Here is a 17589-nt window from a genome sequence, read left to right as displayed (position 1 = left end):
TACACGTTTCCAACCATAGTACCAAAGGCAACGCATCTGATTTTCCTAAAACTTTTAAAGACCTGAGATATCCAGTAAGCAACGCCTTCCGCAAGTAGGCAAATTCTAGCCAAGGGGGAAAAATCAAACTTGGAAATCAGGGCCTCTGGGCTGCAAGGGGATGAGGAAATCGGGGTCTGTCGGATGCAGAGCGTCGGCGAGGAGGGCGTTGGGGCTGATGCCCTCTTCCTTTGTTCTGTCTGGGTAACAGCGTTGTTACTGAGATATAATCTACACACCACACCACTGCTCCACCTACAGGGTAAAATTCAGCGGGTCCAAGGACATTCACGAACGTGCGTAGCTGTCTTCGCAGTCCACTTTGGGATTGTTATTCTCTCCACCGAGAAGCCTGAACACTGGGCCTTCGCGGTGGCCGCCTCCTCCTCCCCACCCCCGCCGATCGCAGGTCTACTTCCTGTCTCTCCAGACTTGCGGGTTCTGTACATTTCGTATACACTTGATCCTGGAACAACACCCATCTGAACTGCCGCGGTCAACGTATACACTGATTTTTTTTTTCAGTCGAATGAGGTTCAATTGACAGGCGCAGTTCAAACCCACGTCGTTGGTTGGGGAAGGACAGCAGAATTTTTATTATTTTTATGTCGTGTATATTTTGAGGAGGAGAGAGGTGACCTCGAGGGGGAACAAGGAACAGCCACCTGGGGCATGATGGCGCCTACCAGGATGCCAGGGCGCCCAAAGCGGACTGGGGTCCAGGCAGGGCCTCCGGAAGGGCCTGGCTCCACAGGCTCCAGAAAGGGTCTGCAGACGTTGCAGTTCCTGTCACTGCAGATGCGAATTCTCCCGGCCAAGTTCAGTGGGAGCCTGGAGCTTGCTGCCGGTGTGAGCTCTTACAGTCTTACAGGTGCTGGTGCCGGCTGCCTGGCAACCTGGGCTTGCACACAGGGGTGCGGCGGGGCGGTGGGAAACGGAAGGAACCCTGCGGGTTGCGTTTCTTAAAGCCGGGATCCTGGACCAGGGGCATCAGGGTCACTGGGAACTTGGCCAACTCAAACTCCCAGGCAGACCCCAAACCTGCTGAAACGCAAGAGAAGGAGCGGGGCCTACTCATCGGTTTTAAGAGCCGCCTCCTCCACCCCCGCCCCCACCAGCTCTGGTGCACACAGTCAAGCTTGGGGACCCCCCGGGGAAGGTTTCTTGTCTGACCCGGGTGGAGGCATGTAGGTTGTGCACATCCGTCAGCCTCCACCCCTGCCCACCGTTGTCCGTGGGAGTGTCATTTCTTTGGCCACCAGGGGTCTTAACTTTGCAGCTGCAGCTCAGATCACATCTCAGCAACACTTCTGGCAACTTTAGACAAATGTATCACTTTCCTGTTTGCCAAAAAATCTTCTGCATACCGTTCCATGTACGAGTTACAAACTCCGTCCATGTTAATTGAAACCAGATAACCTAAAAGAGGGAAATAAAAGCCATCTGCAATCTCACTTCCCAGAGATAAAATCCTGTCTACATAGCAATGTGTTTCCTATTAGTTGTTTTTCACAGCGCTCTGGCTAGGAGATTGTACATGTGCTGAGTGTTTGGGTGTGGAGTGAATAAAGAACTAAATGAGTGAGTGAGAGTGATCGAGATTCAACTGTGAAGCCAACCGCAACCCCCCTTGAAGACCTCCTAGCCCCGTGTGTCCCCAGAGCACCTGGGTCACGTGAGCGAGCGTCAGGGAAGTTCTGTCGTGTCTGCAACCAACAGGAGCAGTGGGTGAAGGGAAAGGTCCCCAAGTGTCCAGTCCTCTTGACAAGTCCAATGTGTCGTGCACATGTTACCTGAGTCCAAAGTCCTGCTTGCTTTGCTCCTGGCCTTTCCCTGCACTGTGGCCTCGCCCTCACCTCCCTGAACTTCCAACTGCCCATCTGTTATGTGAGGCCAATGGTCTCTGATCAGCAAATGATATTTAATGGGAGTGACCTCTTACCACTGACTGCTCACAGATACAGACACAAGAAGGGAACAATTACAGACTGTAGTATCCAGGGGCGTCCAACCTTTTGCCGTCTCTGGGCCACACTGGAAGAAGAAGAGTTGTCTTGGCCACACATTACATACGTCGCAACATGTAATCACAAAAAACCTCAGAGTGTTTGACGTAAATACACGATTTTGTGTTGGGCTGCATTCATAGCCATCCTGGGCTGCACGTGGCCTGCCCGCCACCGGATAGCCAGCTCTGCGTGCAGTAACACACCTCAGGGCAGGTGCCGTCTGACCCACACACACCACCGTGCAGGCACCCGGTTCTGGGAGAGGGCAGAACAATGGCGACTTTGTAAATTGTTACCTATCAGCTCTCAGCCTGAGGAACCTTAAGGGGAAAATGTCAACGTTTATTATCTTCCCTCGAAAAGTGTCCATATGCTCTTTCCATTGTGGCCAGAAAAGCAACAGAGTCCATTCTCACGTTCGCTCTTGTACAGCTTGGTTTTTGGAACCTGCCGTATGGAACCTCAGTCCTGATGAGTGAGTGCATGTCTGGGCTGTAACGACACAGGGCTCAGAACCTGCAAGGCAGGTTGTATCGCAGAGACACGGCCGTTCTGAGTCTCAAGTTTCTCACTTGAAAACAGGTGATAACGCCAGCCATTTTATAAAATGATATTTAGAATTAAAAAATCAGAAATTGATACACGAAGGCTTCTATACAGTACTTGACATGCAATCAAGCTGGCCATGTTTATCATCACTAGTATAATAATAATAATAATAATGACATTCTCAGTGACATGGCAATTAGAGGTGGCATCATCTCACCAGTTGCCTAGGTCAGGGTTACCTCACTATTAAAATAATAATAATATAAAGACAAAACCTGAGCAATCTCTCTCCGTCTCCGGGTTTCTAATGCTTAATGGCTACTCACAGCTGAGACACACACACTGAGGTGGCTTCTTCGTGAGGCAGATTCTGCTCCCCTTTCCTCCTCCGGACTCATTTCTACACCGTACTGGCAGACACGGTGTTTGCATTTTAGCCTGTTCCCTTCCCAGGGTTCCCCCTTCACCGTAAGTCTCAGGCATCTCAGGGTTGTTATGTGTACGGCTACAGCTNCTGATCAGCAAATGATATTTAATGGGAGTGACCTCTTACCACTGACTGCTCACAGATACAGACACAAGAAGGGAACAATTACAGACTGTAGTATCCAGGGGCGTCCAACCTTTTGCCGTCTCTGGGCCACACTGGAAGAAGAAGAGTTGTCTTGGCCACACATTACATACGTCGCAACATGTAATCACAAAAAACCTCAGAGTGTTTGACGTAAATACACGATTTTGTGTTGGGCTGCATTCATAGCCATCCTGGGCTGCACGTGGCCTGCCGGCCATCGGATGGCCAGCTCTGCGTGCAGTAACACACCTCAGGGCAGGTGCCGTCTGACCCACACACACCACTGTGCAGGCATCCGGTTCTGGGAGAGGGCAGAACAATGGCGACTTTGTAAATTGTTACCTATCAGCTCTCTCGGCCTGAGGAACCTTAAGGGGAAAATGTCAACGTTTATTATCTTCCCTCGAAAAGTGTCCATATGCTCTTTCCATTGTGACCAGAAAAGCAACAGAGTCCATTCTCACGTTCGCTCTTGCACAGCTTGGTTTTTGGAACCTGCCGTATGGTACCTCAGTCCTGATGAGTGAGTGCGTGTCTGGGCTGTAACGACACAGGGCTCAGAACCTGCAAGGCAGGTTGTATCGCAGAGACACGGCCGTTCTGAGTCTCAAGTTTCTCACTTGAAAACAGGTGATAACACCAGCCATTTTATAAAATGATATTTAGAATTAAAAAATCAGAAATTGATACACGAAGGCTTCTATACAGTACTTGACATGCAATCAAGCTGGCCATGTTTATCATCACTAGTATAATAATAATAATAATAATGACATTCTCAGTGACATGGCAATCAGAGGTGGCATCATCTCACCAGTTGCCTAGGTCAGGGTTACCTCACTATTAAAATAATAATAATATAAAGACAAAACCTGAGCAATCTCTCTCTGTCTCCGGGTTTCTAATGCTTAATGGCTACTCACAGCTGAGACACACACACTGAGGTGGCTTCTTCGTGAGGCAGATTCTGCTCCCCTTTCCTCCTCCGGACTCATTTCTACACGGTACTGGCAGACACGGTGTTTGCATTTTAGCCTGTTCCCTTCCCAGGGTTCCCCCTTCACAGTAAGTCTCAGGCATCTCAGGGTCGTTATGTGTACGGCTACAGCTCCGTAACTGTTTTGGCGGAGTCCGTGAAGCATCCAAGGTGAGCTTCGGTCTCCCCAACACTTTATTTATCTTTACGGAGAGTCAAGCACTTTTCCCGAAGGCCCTGGGAGCCAGCCTGTCTGACTACCCTGCGCCCGGATTCCAGCATCACAGCTTCATCGATTGTACTAATCATTTCTTTCTCTCAAAATCGGTGCAGAAACGAGCTTTGAAATCTCCCGAGTAATCCGAGGTCAACCCAAAGTTAATGATTGATGGCTTAGCTGGGCACCCTGCGCCACCGCCGCGGCGGGGCCAGGACAGTTTTCATTTGCTCGCCATCTAGTGGCCATGTGAGCAAACAGCATCCCCCACTGGGAACGCCCTCAGGTGGCCAAGGGTAAGGCCGAAGCAGATCTAATTGTAATGGATCGATTCAAGCAGCCTTGGAAAGTGGAAAGGTTAAAATTCGGGTCTTAAAAAAATTAAGTTCCTCGCCTAAAATCCCTTTACAATTACTAGTTGGCACCTGGGTGGTTTTAATTTAATTAGTTACACGATTTGTGTTTTACTCGTCCACGAAAACAAGGGGAGAGGGACGGGCCTCCTCCCCCAAATCTCCACCAGCTGCGCTCCGGTGCGGCCACGTGCGGGCGTCGTGTGAGCCTCCCAATCAGGGTGCAGGGCTGACCTGAGGCACGTTGCAACGTCACACACCTTTCAAATCGCTTAATCCTTGTTAGTACATAGTGTTTATTTTTATTTTTCAGTACATAGTGTTTAGCAGATTTATTATTATTGTCATCATCATCACAACTGATTTACCTTAACCAGGAATCTCACAATCTCGCCCCGGTTAGGCCAGAGCCCGTCCCAGCGTTCCTGTTTTTGCACAGTTTTTTCTGGCGTCAGCCTTCCTTCCTTCCGCGGCGGCCATTTTGCTGTAGAAAGGAAAAGAAGTCATGTCGTGTTTTAAAAGTTGGTTTGAGGCCGTGTCTATGACGGGACCCTACTTTTTCAGACCTCCTGTTAGGTCCCCTGGCCTGCAAACCTGACCAGGAGGGCAGACTTGGCCTTTGTGTTCTCTCGTTCCTTGAACCCAGAGCAGCGCTGATTAAGTCTTTTTTCCAACAAATGAATGAACAGCAGCCTGATTTCTCTGCACCACTTAGACCAGAAAAACATTTAATTTGTTCCTCTTATATTCTTGCTCATCTATGGACTTACTGTGGTCTCAGGGCTTCCAGTGACCTTGGGGTCATTGGCCAATGAAGATAGTGATTTCTGTTAGCCCAAGAAGATTTAAAAAAAACGGTTCAGGGAATAACAAGAAATTAATAATTACAGGAAGGCTATGAAACTGGAACATAGCTTCCAAAATAAGCATTGGTTGTCTTGGAGCGCCATCTAGTGTCCTTTGGGACAAACCGCAAGATGTAAACACCTTTATACTTGATTACGTCTGGTCGTGTTCTCAGAACTGTATCGTCACTAATTCTCACAAAAATCTGTGACCCAGGGACTACTGTTGACACTTTATAGACGAGAAAACTCAGGCACAGAGTAATTACTCCACTCGTCCCACGGGCTATAGCTGGCAAATGACAGCTGAATTTCAACCCCCGCATTTCAGCTCCGCCAATTCTTTCAACGCTCTATGCTGCCTCTGTATTTTTCCTGAGTTGCTTTACAAAACTAAGAGGAAATTATTATAACTACAACACTATTAACCACGAAAAGTATAAGAAGCCTTTTATCCACTGAAGCACAACCCGAAAATCTTCAGTAAACCAACTAAAGGAATAAGAATGGGGTCCCCATCAGGAGCTCGGTAGTGAAAGGAGCAGGGGATGGAGGGCCTCGTCCCCCTTATACACTGACAGCCTCACCTGCTGGGCGGTGAAAGCCCGCACACACCTGGGGTGCAGGAGGCCGGGCCTGGGAGACCGTGTGAGGGCCACCATGGAGCTTACCACGGCGGACGGGGCACGGAGGGAGCCCCAAGCACAGCGACCCGGGGTAGATTCTGGGTGACAGTGATGGTGCTACATTCTGTGCTCACCTACCACACCCAACACACAGACACACACAGCCCTTCCTGACAGGCTGGCTTTATCTCTTCTTGTCGAACTTGGTTAAGAGGTCGCTAGGTCCCGTGACCTTTCAGAGACAGCCAGGGGAAGTGCACATCCCTGGAAAGAGTGAACCGGCTTCTTGGACTTGGACCTGGCCTACCGTCCACCACCCTGGAAAGACAGGAGAATACCACCTTTCTCAGGGTTGAGACCAAAAGCAGGAGGGGCTCTTGGGCCAGGAATCTAACGGGAATGAACTGAGCAGGGCTCCGAGGGGTCAGCCCGTTCCCTGGAACGATCCGCAGGTGACCTAGTTGAATCCTCACTCTGCTCCCCCAGGGGGAGCAGAGCGTCCCTCCCATTCACGGTGGGGAGAGGAAGGGGGGAAGGCTGAGAACGCAGCTCCTGGTGAGCGGAGGAACCGGTGTTGCACACCAGCGAGCCGCCGCCCAAACCCCTCTCTTTCTTTCTTCTGCATCGCCTGCTCAGCCGTATTCTCCGCCCGCAGGCAAGCCAGGGCAGTGGCTGCTGTGACGGGCCGCATCCCTTGGTGACCCAGGGAAAAAAGGTTTTGATGACTCCCAGTTGGGGCCTGTCACCAGGTGTATTAGTGTCAGGTTAGCTGCCTGCAAAAGCAGTCGCGGCAGACAGAAGACGTGAAGGAAAATCCAGCCGTGGGCCCCGCACCCAGCCTCGCCTTTCCTCTTGCGTCTGCGGTCCAAGTCTCCCTCCGCGGTCCAAGCCGCCTCATCAGCACGTTTTGGAGTCCAAGTTCTGCTCTGCATAGTTCAACTTTCTTCGCCAGCTCGTTCCAGACCTGAAGGATATGAAGTAAAATTACCCAGCTGGTGTCACTCAGGATGTGTATACACATGAGAATACACAACGTGCTGTGTTGCAATATTAACTGCGTCCTCCACGAGAGCATCGATTTTGAACGGAAAGGTCATCCCCTGAACCCGGGCTTCCCCTCAGAGCTAACGTTCATGGTCTGTTGTCGATCACAGGTGCACTCAATCTTATTGCAAAGCTGAAATCCCGGGGGACATGGGTCAGGTCGCCAGTCGCTTTCAGGTTGACGTTCGGTGAACAAGTTTTGTCTCTTCCAGTTTTCAGAACAGGTTCCAAAGAGTCTGACTCTGGAGCGCTTAGGACAAACTGAATGTCAAACTGCAGTTTTCAAGCTCAAACAGGACTCTCCTGCAAATACTTGCCCGTGGCCAATGCTTGCGTGGGTCACAGGGTGGTTACGTCCTCAGTGAGAGTGGCAGCAGGGGACAAGAGAATGGAGTACATGCTCTTTCACATGAAGGAAGAATGAGAGATGGAAAATCAGGTACCAAGTGGCTTCCTGTCCTATTAGCCGCTAGGATGGTAACGCAGGGTTCTCTCTTCGACTGGGAAGAATTCACGTGCATCTCTACTGGACCAAACCCTTACTAAGGTATCGATGTTCTACAAGCGAAAGTTCCATTTTTACATCCTCTGCGCCTGAAGAAGTCAATACGGAATGAAAGTTAACCTTGGCTGAAGCAGTGGTGGGGAGTAATTGGCCAGATTGGGCCTCTGCACACTCGTCATGCGGCTAGTCCGAACCGTAATGTTCTGCGCCCGTCAGCACACACGCTTTGAAGACCTACCATCTGAAAAGAAGGGATATAAACTGTCTTGTTAAGATATTGGTTACAAGTTCAACTGATAATAGTTTCAATGTATATATTATTAAGTGACATAAAGTATATTATTAAAACGAACTGTACCTACTTCTTCTTAGTGTTTTCAACATGATCCTAGAAAACTTAACATTACTTCCACGACTTACATTCCGCTTTATTACACAGCGTTGTCTTCGAGCATCAGATGAGCCCAAAGTGAACTCAATTTTCTCATACTGCTGGGAAGGATACAACTAAATGCTTTTGCCTCGATTTAAGTTGGATCCGCTGGAGACACAGTTTTCAAATGTTGCACGAATATTACTCAATGAAACCACACGGTTACTCGTGGTCTAACGTGAGAGGCATCAGTGTCTACCTGATGCTGAACCGAGAACCCTCTCGCACCTTTAACATGGTGCGGTTCACTGCTTGGGGTGTCTGAGCCCAAGGCACACAAGTCCTGTTGGAAGAAAAAGGTTTTATTTTCAACTGTGGCAAGTGAAGGAGGCCCAGGAATAATCTTCAAAGCTCTGTCTCCAGGAAGAAAGTTTTGACCATGGCTCATAGACCCTATTTGGTCAACTATGTTAGCGTTGGTCGCTAGATATTAATATAGGAAGGGGAGAAAGAGGGTGAGGCATCGAGCTGACGAGCTGGGAGTCTGGACCCAGTATGGGGCCTGCTTCACAAGGCAGGGACAGCTTCACACACTCCCCATGGCACCCGCAGGCCTGGGCACCCAACCCCCTGAAGCAGGCAGAAAGGATCCTCACCGGAGAGGAATAAGAACAGCAGGAGAAAGTCTTCCGCTGGGCGCATGCCCAGCGGAAGCCTCCCCAGGCGACAATTCACGTTGATTTCTTTTTTGCAGTTGGCTTCACTTACCCAGATGTGGTTCATTGCACTTGACTTCTTTGCAGTGGGCTACACTGGGTCAAGTTCATCAGGTGGCAGCCATGTCTGCAAAACAGTGTTGTACATGTTAACATTTAGAAAGCACAGCATTTAGGACAAACCGCCTGTCCCCTGAGATGCTTGGCCTCACGCTTTTGACCACTGCAATCTCTGCCTGGCCCCTTTCACACCTATTTCCATGCAGACATGTGTTTGTCAAACAGGAATCTCCAGTGCACTGTAGTGCTTCCTTTGTGCTAAATATAAAGTGGTTGTATTAAATATATAAGCAGAACATTTCCTCAGCCTTTTCTTTCGAGAATAAGTTGCCATTGCTTTAAGGCAAAGGGCAACGTCTCAAGTAACAAAACTTAAAGCGGTAAATCAAAGTCCGCAATAGAACACACAAGGTCAGCTTTCAGAGGGATGAAAAGACTAGCTCATCAATAAAAAAAAAGGTACAATCATTTATATGTTCTAGTACTTTTCCTGTATTTGTTTTGAGCTTTGTCATCCACTTTTACTTCTGTTTCCAATCTGTAGTTCATCTGATAACGAGGGTCTCTTATTAAAGACAGCTTTATTTCCATCTGCATCTTTGCGTTCCCATTTTGAGGATGTCCTTGTGTATCACGACACGTGGGATATATTGTGACTGGAAGGAACCTGGCATTTTCACGCACTGAACGTCATCTCTTAACTGCAGCACGCAAAAATAAATAAACGCATGTTTTCCCTGAACACAGATCGTCTACTTGCCCCTCGCTGCCAAGTCTATTGGGGTAGTTTGTAGGCTTAGTGGGTCTCCTTTCTTCCCTTATTATCTCCATTCTTCAGGGCCAGACCCCCTGCTCGCACAGCCCAGAGGGGAACCTGAGAGCTTTTTAAAAACAGCCCAAATTCTCGCCTTCGGAAAGTGAAGAGTGTGCCCCGCCCCCATCTGTGAAAAGGATTGATAAAGAGTTTCAGTGTCTTCATATCAGAAATTTAAGTCCCTCTCCTGCCACCACCCCGGACCCCTCCGAAACTTATGAGCCCCCTCCCATATCTCCCTGACTACTTCGGGCTGGTCCAGAACCTTGTCCCCGTGTCCCGCTCCTGCGGGTCTGCATGCAGAATTCACAGAGGACCTGTGTTACTTCCCTTGCGAAGAAACAGAATTACCGTGAAAATGTAAGTGGAAAGCACTCGGTTTTTGTCTCTAAAAGAAGGTAAACATGTGCCCAACCACCCCTGAGAAAAAGAACTTTCGGGGGCAAAGGAGCGAACAGGTAATTTAGAAGAAAAACAGAAAGTGGTCTCCGACTGCCCTGGACTTCCCTCGGAGTTGGGGGATTTGGGGACGCCTGGACGCGGCGTCCTTGCAGTTACGGGAAAAATTCTTGCACAGCACGAATCCTGAGACTTCTCGGATTCTTCCCCGACCAAATTTGAGTGATTTGGTGCGGGGCATTTTAATATTTCCCCCCTTTTGTGAAGTGGAACAAACACAACTTGGGCGCTCCGCGGCGGCTCGGAGCCTGCCAGCCAGGAGGGCGGCGGGAGCACCAATCAGCGCGCGCCTGCGCTCTATATATACAGCGGCGGCCCGCGCCGCTCCATCGGCGCTTTGCCACTTGTTTCCAAGTTCCAGACCGTCAGCATGTCGGAGACCGCTCCTGCTGCCCCCGCTGCCGCGCCCCCTGCGGAAAAGGCCCCGGTGAAGAAAAAGGCGGCCAAGAAGTCTGCAGGGGTGCGCCGCAAGGCGTCCGGGCCGCCCGTGTCCGAACTCATCACCAAGGCCGTGGCCGCCTCCAAGGAGCGCAGCGGCGTGTCGCTGGCCGCGCTCAAGAAGGCGCTGGCGGCCGCGGGCTACGATGTGGAGAAGAACAACAGCCGCATCAAGCTGGGCCTCAAGAGCCTGGTGAGCAAGGGCACCCTGGTGCAGACCAAGGGCACCGGCGCCTCGGGCTCCTTCAAGCTCAACAAGAAGGCGGCCTCGGGCGAGGTCAAGCCCAAAGCCAAGAAGGCGGGCGCGGCCAAGCCCAAGAAGGCTGCTGGGGCGGCCAAGAAACCCAAGAAGGCCGCGGGGTCAGCCACTCCCAAGAAGAGCGCCAAGAAGACCCCGAAGAAGGCGAAGAAGCCGGCGGTGGCTACTGTGGCCAAAAAAGTAGCCAAGAGTCCGAAGAAATCGAAGGCTGCCAAGCCCAAGAAGGTCGCCAAGAGTGCAGCCAAGGCTGTGAAGCCCAAGGCCGCCAAGCCCAAGGTTGCGAAGCCCAAGAAGGCTGCACCCAAGAAGAAGTAGGTCGTTCTGCTTCTAAAACCCAAAAAGGCTCTTTTCAGAGCCACCACTGACCTCACCAAGAGAGCTGCGCACTTTTGCCCCACTGCCCCCCGTTTCTTTCTCCCCCTTTTTTAAAGTAGTGGTGTCGCTGGGATGGCCGACGACGCCTCCCAGAGAAGGGTACTAGGCGTTAGGGGAAGGCCACCGCTGTGAAATAACTCCTGACAGTTGGTCCCGCGCTACCTCCGCTCGGTGTCAGCTGTGCGGAAGCGCTCCCGGCGGCCCCACCCCACGCCTGGGGACGGGAGCACTGCTCAGTATTACCAGCCAGTGTCTTGGCCCAGAAAGTCAAAAGTCCCGCCTGTTCACGGGTTGGTGCATTCCTGTAAGCTTTACTTCCATCCTAGATTTAATTGGGCAGCGGCCGGTTCTGTCTCAGGGTTTTTTTTTTCTATTAGGCTGAGTTTGCTCGTTCTCCCCGATGTAGAAATGTATCTCATGGGGACACGGAACAAGTTTTCCAAAGTCAGCCTGGTGTGTCCCGGCGCGTTGGTGGCGTTCAGCCTTTGAAAAGGACAGGCAGGCGCCTTTTCACGTGCTTTAATTACTGTTTATTTGGCGACAAAAGCGCACTTGAGGAAAGGCTGCCACCCAGGGCTCCTCTGCAGCGGGATGTTTCTGCCCTTCGTACCCTGTGATTTTGGACGTGCCTGTGACTGATCTGAGCGCATCAAAAACAACTTCGTCGCCATCTTGGCCTGGCCGGTGGTTCTCCATTTATTTCTTTAAATCCACCCGGGGATGTTAGTTTTACGGAGGGGTGCAGAGAGAGAGAGAGAGAGAGAACATCGATCGCCCCCGATTTGGGGATCGAACTTGCAACCTTTTTGGTGCACCGGACGGCGCTCCAATAGAGCCACCCGGCCGTGGCCCGTCCTTGTAGACAGACAGACATCTTGAAATCGGTGCTTTTAGAAGCCCTTCTTTTATGTGTGTGTGTGCAATCCAAATGCTTTGACGGGAATAAGGAAAACTATTGGCAAACTCTCGGATGCGTGTCTATGAGTGCGAGTGATGCCGGTAAGAAGAGCTTTATCGTCACTGACTGTCATCTGTGGATTCTTTTGTATTTACGGCGTTTCTTCCGGAGGAAGTCCAGAGGCCTGTTCTCATTCCAGTCAATGCAGATTTTCTCGAGACACCTTCCAGAAACGGGTTTGGGGGGCCTGCAGCTGAGCTGTGCACCTATGGCCCCCGCTGCACAGCGTTGACCAGAGTTAATTCCGTATTAGTGCTGGGGACCTCTGAGTTCAGCCTCCCCGCCCCGCCCTCTCCTGCCCTGCCCCGCTGGACTGACATATTAATCTTGGTTGTTTTTATAAGAATAAGACTTTCCCTTGAGCTCTCTGTATTTTAGTATATATGGATAGTTTGTTTTATGAATATATGCATGTTACATGTTAGAATTTTGATACATGTGTATATGTAGATCATTTTCCCCCAAGACCATTTCCTTCCTCTTCTATTTCTGCCTTTCCTCCCCTCCACCGCCCCCCTCCCCCGGCCCGCACCCCGTATTGAGATGGCACCTTTATCACAGACTAAATTGTACGAATAGGTGGACTAATTCTTGGTTTTCTATTTGGTTCCTTTGATCTTTCTGGCCATTCCTAAGGTTCGAGATCACACTTTTTAAAAAACTTGTTTTTTAAATTATACATATAAATCACTGTTTGAAGTACTGTTTTAAATGTATGTAGTCTTTATATATATAAAGTACTGTTTTTACATATATTTCACTGTTTCAAGTATCTGTGTTTTTAGTACTGTTCATAGCTGTCTTCAGTGCTGAGAATTATGCCCTACACGGTAGAGATGCAATAATGGAATGTTAGAGAAACTACGGTGCTCTGATATGACTTTAGTAGCTGATACGTGTAATTCACTGTCATTATTTCTTTCCAAAATCCTCTGGTTATTCTGTTTTTTTGGGGGTTTGTTTGTTTGTTTGTTTGATTACTTACCTTGCTTTTTTCTAGGTACTTTGGGACCCTCTCCCCATACCCACTCAGAAATAGAGTCAACACCCTATTGGTAGTCTTACTGGGATTGTTATTTTTATCAATAAAACTCAGGAGATGAGTTTTACTATTCAGGAGCATTTTATATTTTCCCATTGTTCAAATATGTTCTACTTTTCTCCAAATACATCTCTTCCCATTTCCTATTACCACCGTTCCCAATTATTTCATTTTCGTTGTTGCTGTGGGAAATGGCACCCTGATATTCTGGTGTCCTGGAGCACCTGTGTTCTCTAACGTGCGCGTAGGAGATAGATATCCAGTAACTGAAAGACTCTATGCCTGGGCAAATGAATCTATAAACAGTTCCATTCATAGCCACATCACTAAGGAGCAAGGAAACAGATGGAATCCATTTAAAGATGTAATTTATTAAACCCAGTATGTCCAAAATACCATCAGATCACCCTGTGAGGTTAATTTCCATAGAACCTTCTTTTCATCCACAGTTGATATATTTTCCCACTAAAAATTAATGTTCAGGCCCTGACTGGTGTAGCTCAGTGGATTGAGCGCGGGCCTGCGAACCACACAATCGCGGTTCGATTCCCAGTCAGGGCACATGCCTGGGTTGTAGTCCAGTTCCCTGCAGGCCAACTCCCAGCAGGGGACGCACAAAAGGCAACCATACATTGATGTTTCTCTCCCTCTCTCCTTCCCCTCTAAAGATAAATAAATAAATAAAACCTTTAAAAAAAATTAATGTTCACTACCTAGTTTTGTATTTGTAATTTAGTGTGGTAGTTTTTTTAGTCACAAAGCTTTAGGCCTCAGAAAATCTTGATCTCTGTACTATCTTTATTATATTTGGAATCTTAACAATACTTAAATAGATATTTTTATATTTATTCAAAGGGGGCATGGGTAAAAGGGAGAAGCTCTGAACACTTTGTGACCCTTTGTGGGTGAAAACAGGTGCTGAAATAAATCACAAGTTTCCACTGTGAGCAGGTTGTAGTGGGCAGTCACACCCCAGGCATCGAAGTTTTCAATTAAAAGGCTCATCTTTGCTTTTGTAACCCTGCACAGAGCTCGCCCCCTGGTGCTGAGACAGCCAGTTCGTGCAGACACCATGGTGCATGGAAGGACCAAGGAACTACACAGGGGAGACTGGCAGCTTGCTCTGGAAAACACCCCAGCACCCCAGTTCACACACAAGGGTTTTACAAAACACAATTCCCGAGTCATTATGGGAAAGAGGTTTGGGGTCATGGGTTTTGGTGACTGGTTAGGAGTGACGGAAGGGCAGATAATCATTACTTCAGGTCTTGAGGTTAGCTTGGTCTGGTTTCATGTGGATGTGGCCAGGAAGGGACACTCAGCTCCAGGGCTCAGGAACTGGAACACAATTCAGGCCATACTGTTATCTTTGTTCAACAGAAGCCCACACCCCGTGGCTCTCAGTCAGGGCCTGGGTATCTTTTCTGCCTGCCTCAGAGTTGGGGGAAGGGCCCAGGCTCAGGGGCATGCTGGGAAGAAACTAAACAGGTCTGGAGCTACATACTAAAGCAAAATTACACATTAAATCAAAACCCTCAGTTTCACTTGTTTGGTCACTTTCTAGCTGAAAACTATCTTAACAGTGCATATGACTAGATTAACTTCACTGTACTTGTGACACTCAACCCTTGTGTGCTGTTACCGTTCCTAATGTATTTTTCCCAGAAGTCTAACAGGCCTCAGCCTACATAGTCTGTGTGATGGTTAACACGGTGCTACGTCCGAACATGTATGTATATGTTAAACTTAAAGATATTCTCTGAGGGGTTTGAACTCCTGGCTTCACTTTAAGCAGGTGCTGTCCAATGCCTTTGTGCACCTAGTTACCGTACCTTTGAAATTCCTTCAGACCCCTCCTTCCAAAACAGTAACCATGCATCTTAACTATCTGGTACTGTGATCCCCGCCTCTCTCTCTTCCACCTCCTTGTAATACTCCTTTTCAAACAAGTAGAAGAAACTGCAAAACTGCCCTCCAGATTCTTTCAGGTCGATTCCCTGGGATATATTGGCAGTTTTGGCAGCCAATAACATGTATCTATAAATTTGGAAATTTCTTATGCCAAGTTCAGCATCTTAAATCCTATTGAATTATATACTTCAATAGGGTTGTGATCAGGAAGTTTTATCTTCCCTGCTACGTAAATGTCTTTATTGGACGTCTTTCTAGGCGGTGAGTACTGAGGCCAATTTCCATCACCTGAGCTACAAACCTGTTTCAGGTAGATCAGCATTTATACAGCCAGGAGTGTTGTCAAGATTCCCCATACAATTCAGGACACTCAGTGAACACGGGCTAACTGTACCTAAGAGGGGAACACGGTGAACACTCATCTCTGGCAAAGTTGTATGTGAGGAAATACCTTGAACTGAAATCCTGGTGGCTTTCTTCTGTCATTGTAGACAGTGAAACTTTGGTGTATTAATCTTCTAAAAAAACAAAACTGTGTGAACGAGTTAATGACTGCGTATTTGTATGCCTCTATCACCTTAAAAGTTTCACCACACTGTGAGGTTATGTACAATTAATATCTTAATATTAACCTTCACAATTCCCTTCTCAACGAAAAAAACTGCACCCGTACTACAACCCCTTTTAAGTGAACCTGTGGTTGGCTCTGAAAAGAGCCTTTGGGTTCAAGGTCAACACACACTGACACTGCTTACGCCCGCTCCCCGCGGATGCGGCGCGCGAGCTGGATGTCCTTGGGCATGATGGTGACGCGCTTGGCGTGGATGGCACACAGGTTGGTGTCCTCGAACAGGCCCACCAGGTAGGCCTCGCACGCCTCCTGCAGCGCCATGACGGCCGAGCTCTGGAAGCGCAGGTCGGTCTTGAAGTCCTGCGCGATCTCGCGCACCAGGCGCTGGAAGGGCAGCTTGCGGATCAGCAGCTCGGTAGACTTCTGGTAGCGGCGGATCTCGCGCAGGGCCACGGTGCCGGGCCGGTAGCGGTGCGGCTTCTTGACGCCGCCGGTGGCCGGCGCGCTCTTGCGGGCCGCCTTGGTGGCCAACTGTTTGCGAGGGGCCTTCCCGCCCGTGGACTTCCGCGCCGTTTGCTTCGTACGAGCCATACCTTCACCTCGGGAGCGCTCAGCTGCAAAAACAGCGCGAGAGACACCCTACGCCCGATATATATAAGGCGAAACCAGCGCTGATTGGACCAGACATCTGCCCATCAAGCTTCGCAGTGAAGTTACTGGAAGCGGCCGCCATTTTCTCACACGCGAGAACCTCCCCGGCGTTGACACCGGAAACTAACTTCTCCCGCCCCGCCCTCGACCCCGCCCCCGCCCCAAAAGCCGCTGCTTTCTACCTTTTCGCACCGCTACCGTCTTTATGCCTCTAATTTGCAACTCTTTGGTGTTTCTCCGCAGAACTGCGGGTCACCCCTACTATGTGATACACACCCTTTGCCCAGTAAAGATTTTAGAATCGGGACCCTGAAATTGGCCTTCCTTTGGCTATTTTTGAAAAGGCGCGCGCTCGATGGGATTGGCCCAGTGACGACGCGAGACGAAAGGGGGAGCGTGGTTCCTTGCCCCGCCGGCCCCACCTTGATTTGCGTTTAGACGGAACACTGCCCGGCCACAAGTGGACTTGAGTCGGGGTTTCCGCACCGTGTGATCCCGAGGGCCCTCACCATGCGGCCCACCCAGCCACCCGGCGCGCAGGGTCTCGGGAAGCGTTCTCTTTCGCGAGGCGGGGTCTGCTCTCGCTGACGCCGCGCTCGCGCGTCTGCCGGTGTCCACACGCTGACATCTGCTGGCAGACTGAGGAGTTGCGGGTTAGGGTCGCTTGGAAGAGGCGCCTACCACCCAGAACCCAAGACACGAGCCCTTTTAGTGACAACGTGGGTGGCTCTGAAAAGAGCCTTTGGTTTCGACTCGTTGGCGCCGCCGCGGACTTTTTACTTGCCCTTGGCCTTGTGGTGGCTCTCGGTCTTCTTGGGCAGCAGCACGGCCTGGATGTTGGGCAGCACGCCGCCCTGCGCGATGGTCACCTTGCCCAGCAGCTTGTTGAGCTCCTCGTCGTTGCGGATGGCCAGCTGCAGGTGGCGCGGGATGATGCGCGTCTTCTTGTTGTCGCGCGCCGCGTTGCCCGCCAGCTCCAGGATCTCGGCCGTCAGGTACTCCAGCACGGCCGCCAGGTACACGGGCGCGCCGGCCCCGACGCGCTCGGCGTAGTTGCCCTTGCGGAGCAGACGGTGCACACGGCCCACGGGGAACTGCAGCCCGGCCCGGGACGAGCGTGTCTTGGCCTTGGCGCGCGCCTTGCCGCCTTGCTTCCCGCGTCCAGACATAGTAACTGGAGTAGACTGAGCTCTCAAAACCACAAGTAGTAATGTGTACTTTGTGA

General features: G+C 50.0%; 2 protein-coding genes and 1 long non-coding RNA gene across 3 annotated transcripts; 1 reads left to right on the top strand and 2 right to left on the bottom strand.

Annotated features, from left to right (window-relative positions):
* Positions 1 to 4982: 4982 nt before the first annotated feature.
* Positions 4983 to 5793, bottom strand: LOC118990708 (uncharacterized). The gene is made up of 2 exons (XR_005067285.1): positions 5488 to 5793; positions 4983 to 5201 (listed from the first exon to the last, which is right to left on the bottom strand). It is a non-coding gene; the product is annotated as an uncharacterized LOC118990708 (long non-coding RNA).
* Positions 5794 to 10482: 4689 nt separating this feature from the next.
* On the top strand, positions 10483 to 12856 carry H1-2 (H1.2 linker histone, cluster member). The gene has a single exon (XM_037051422.1). It carries the CDS (start codon positions 10530 to 10532, stop codon positions 11169 to 11171), a length of 642 nt encoding a protein of 213 aa, XP_036907317.1. The 5' UTR covers positions 10483 to 10529; the 3' UTR covers positions 11172 to 12856.
* A 3976-nt stretch (positions 12857 to 16832) lies between these two features.
* On the bottom strand, positions 16833 to 17563 carry LOC118990695 (histone H2A type 1). The gene has a single exon (XM_037051430.1). It carries the CDS (start codon positions 17531 to 17533, stop codon positions 17141 to 17143), a length of 393 nt encoding a protein of 130 aa, XP_036907325.1. The 5' UTR covers positions 17534 to 17563; the 3' UTR covers positions 16833 to 17140.
* Positions 17564 to 17589: the final 26 nt, after the last annotated feature.

Source organism: Sturnira hondurensis, unplaced genomic scaffold (assembly GCF_014824575.4).
Source record: "Sturnira hondurensis isolate 20B ecotype Veracruz unplaced genomic scaffold, ASM1482457v3 Scaffold0007217, whole genome shotgun sequence".
Classification (NCBI taxonomy): Eukaryota; Metazoa; Chordata; class Mammalia; order Chiroptera; family Phyllostomidae; genus Sturnira; species Sturnira hondurensis.
The sequence above is the reverse complement of the archived record's forward strand: the minus strand, read 5'-3'. Positions and strand labels throughout refer to the sequence as shown.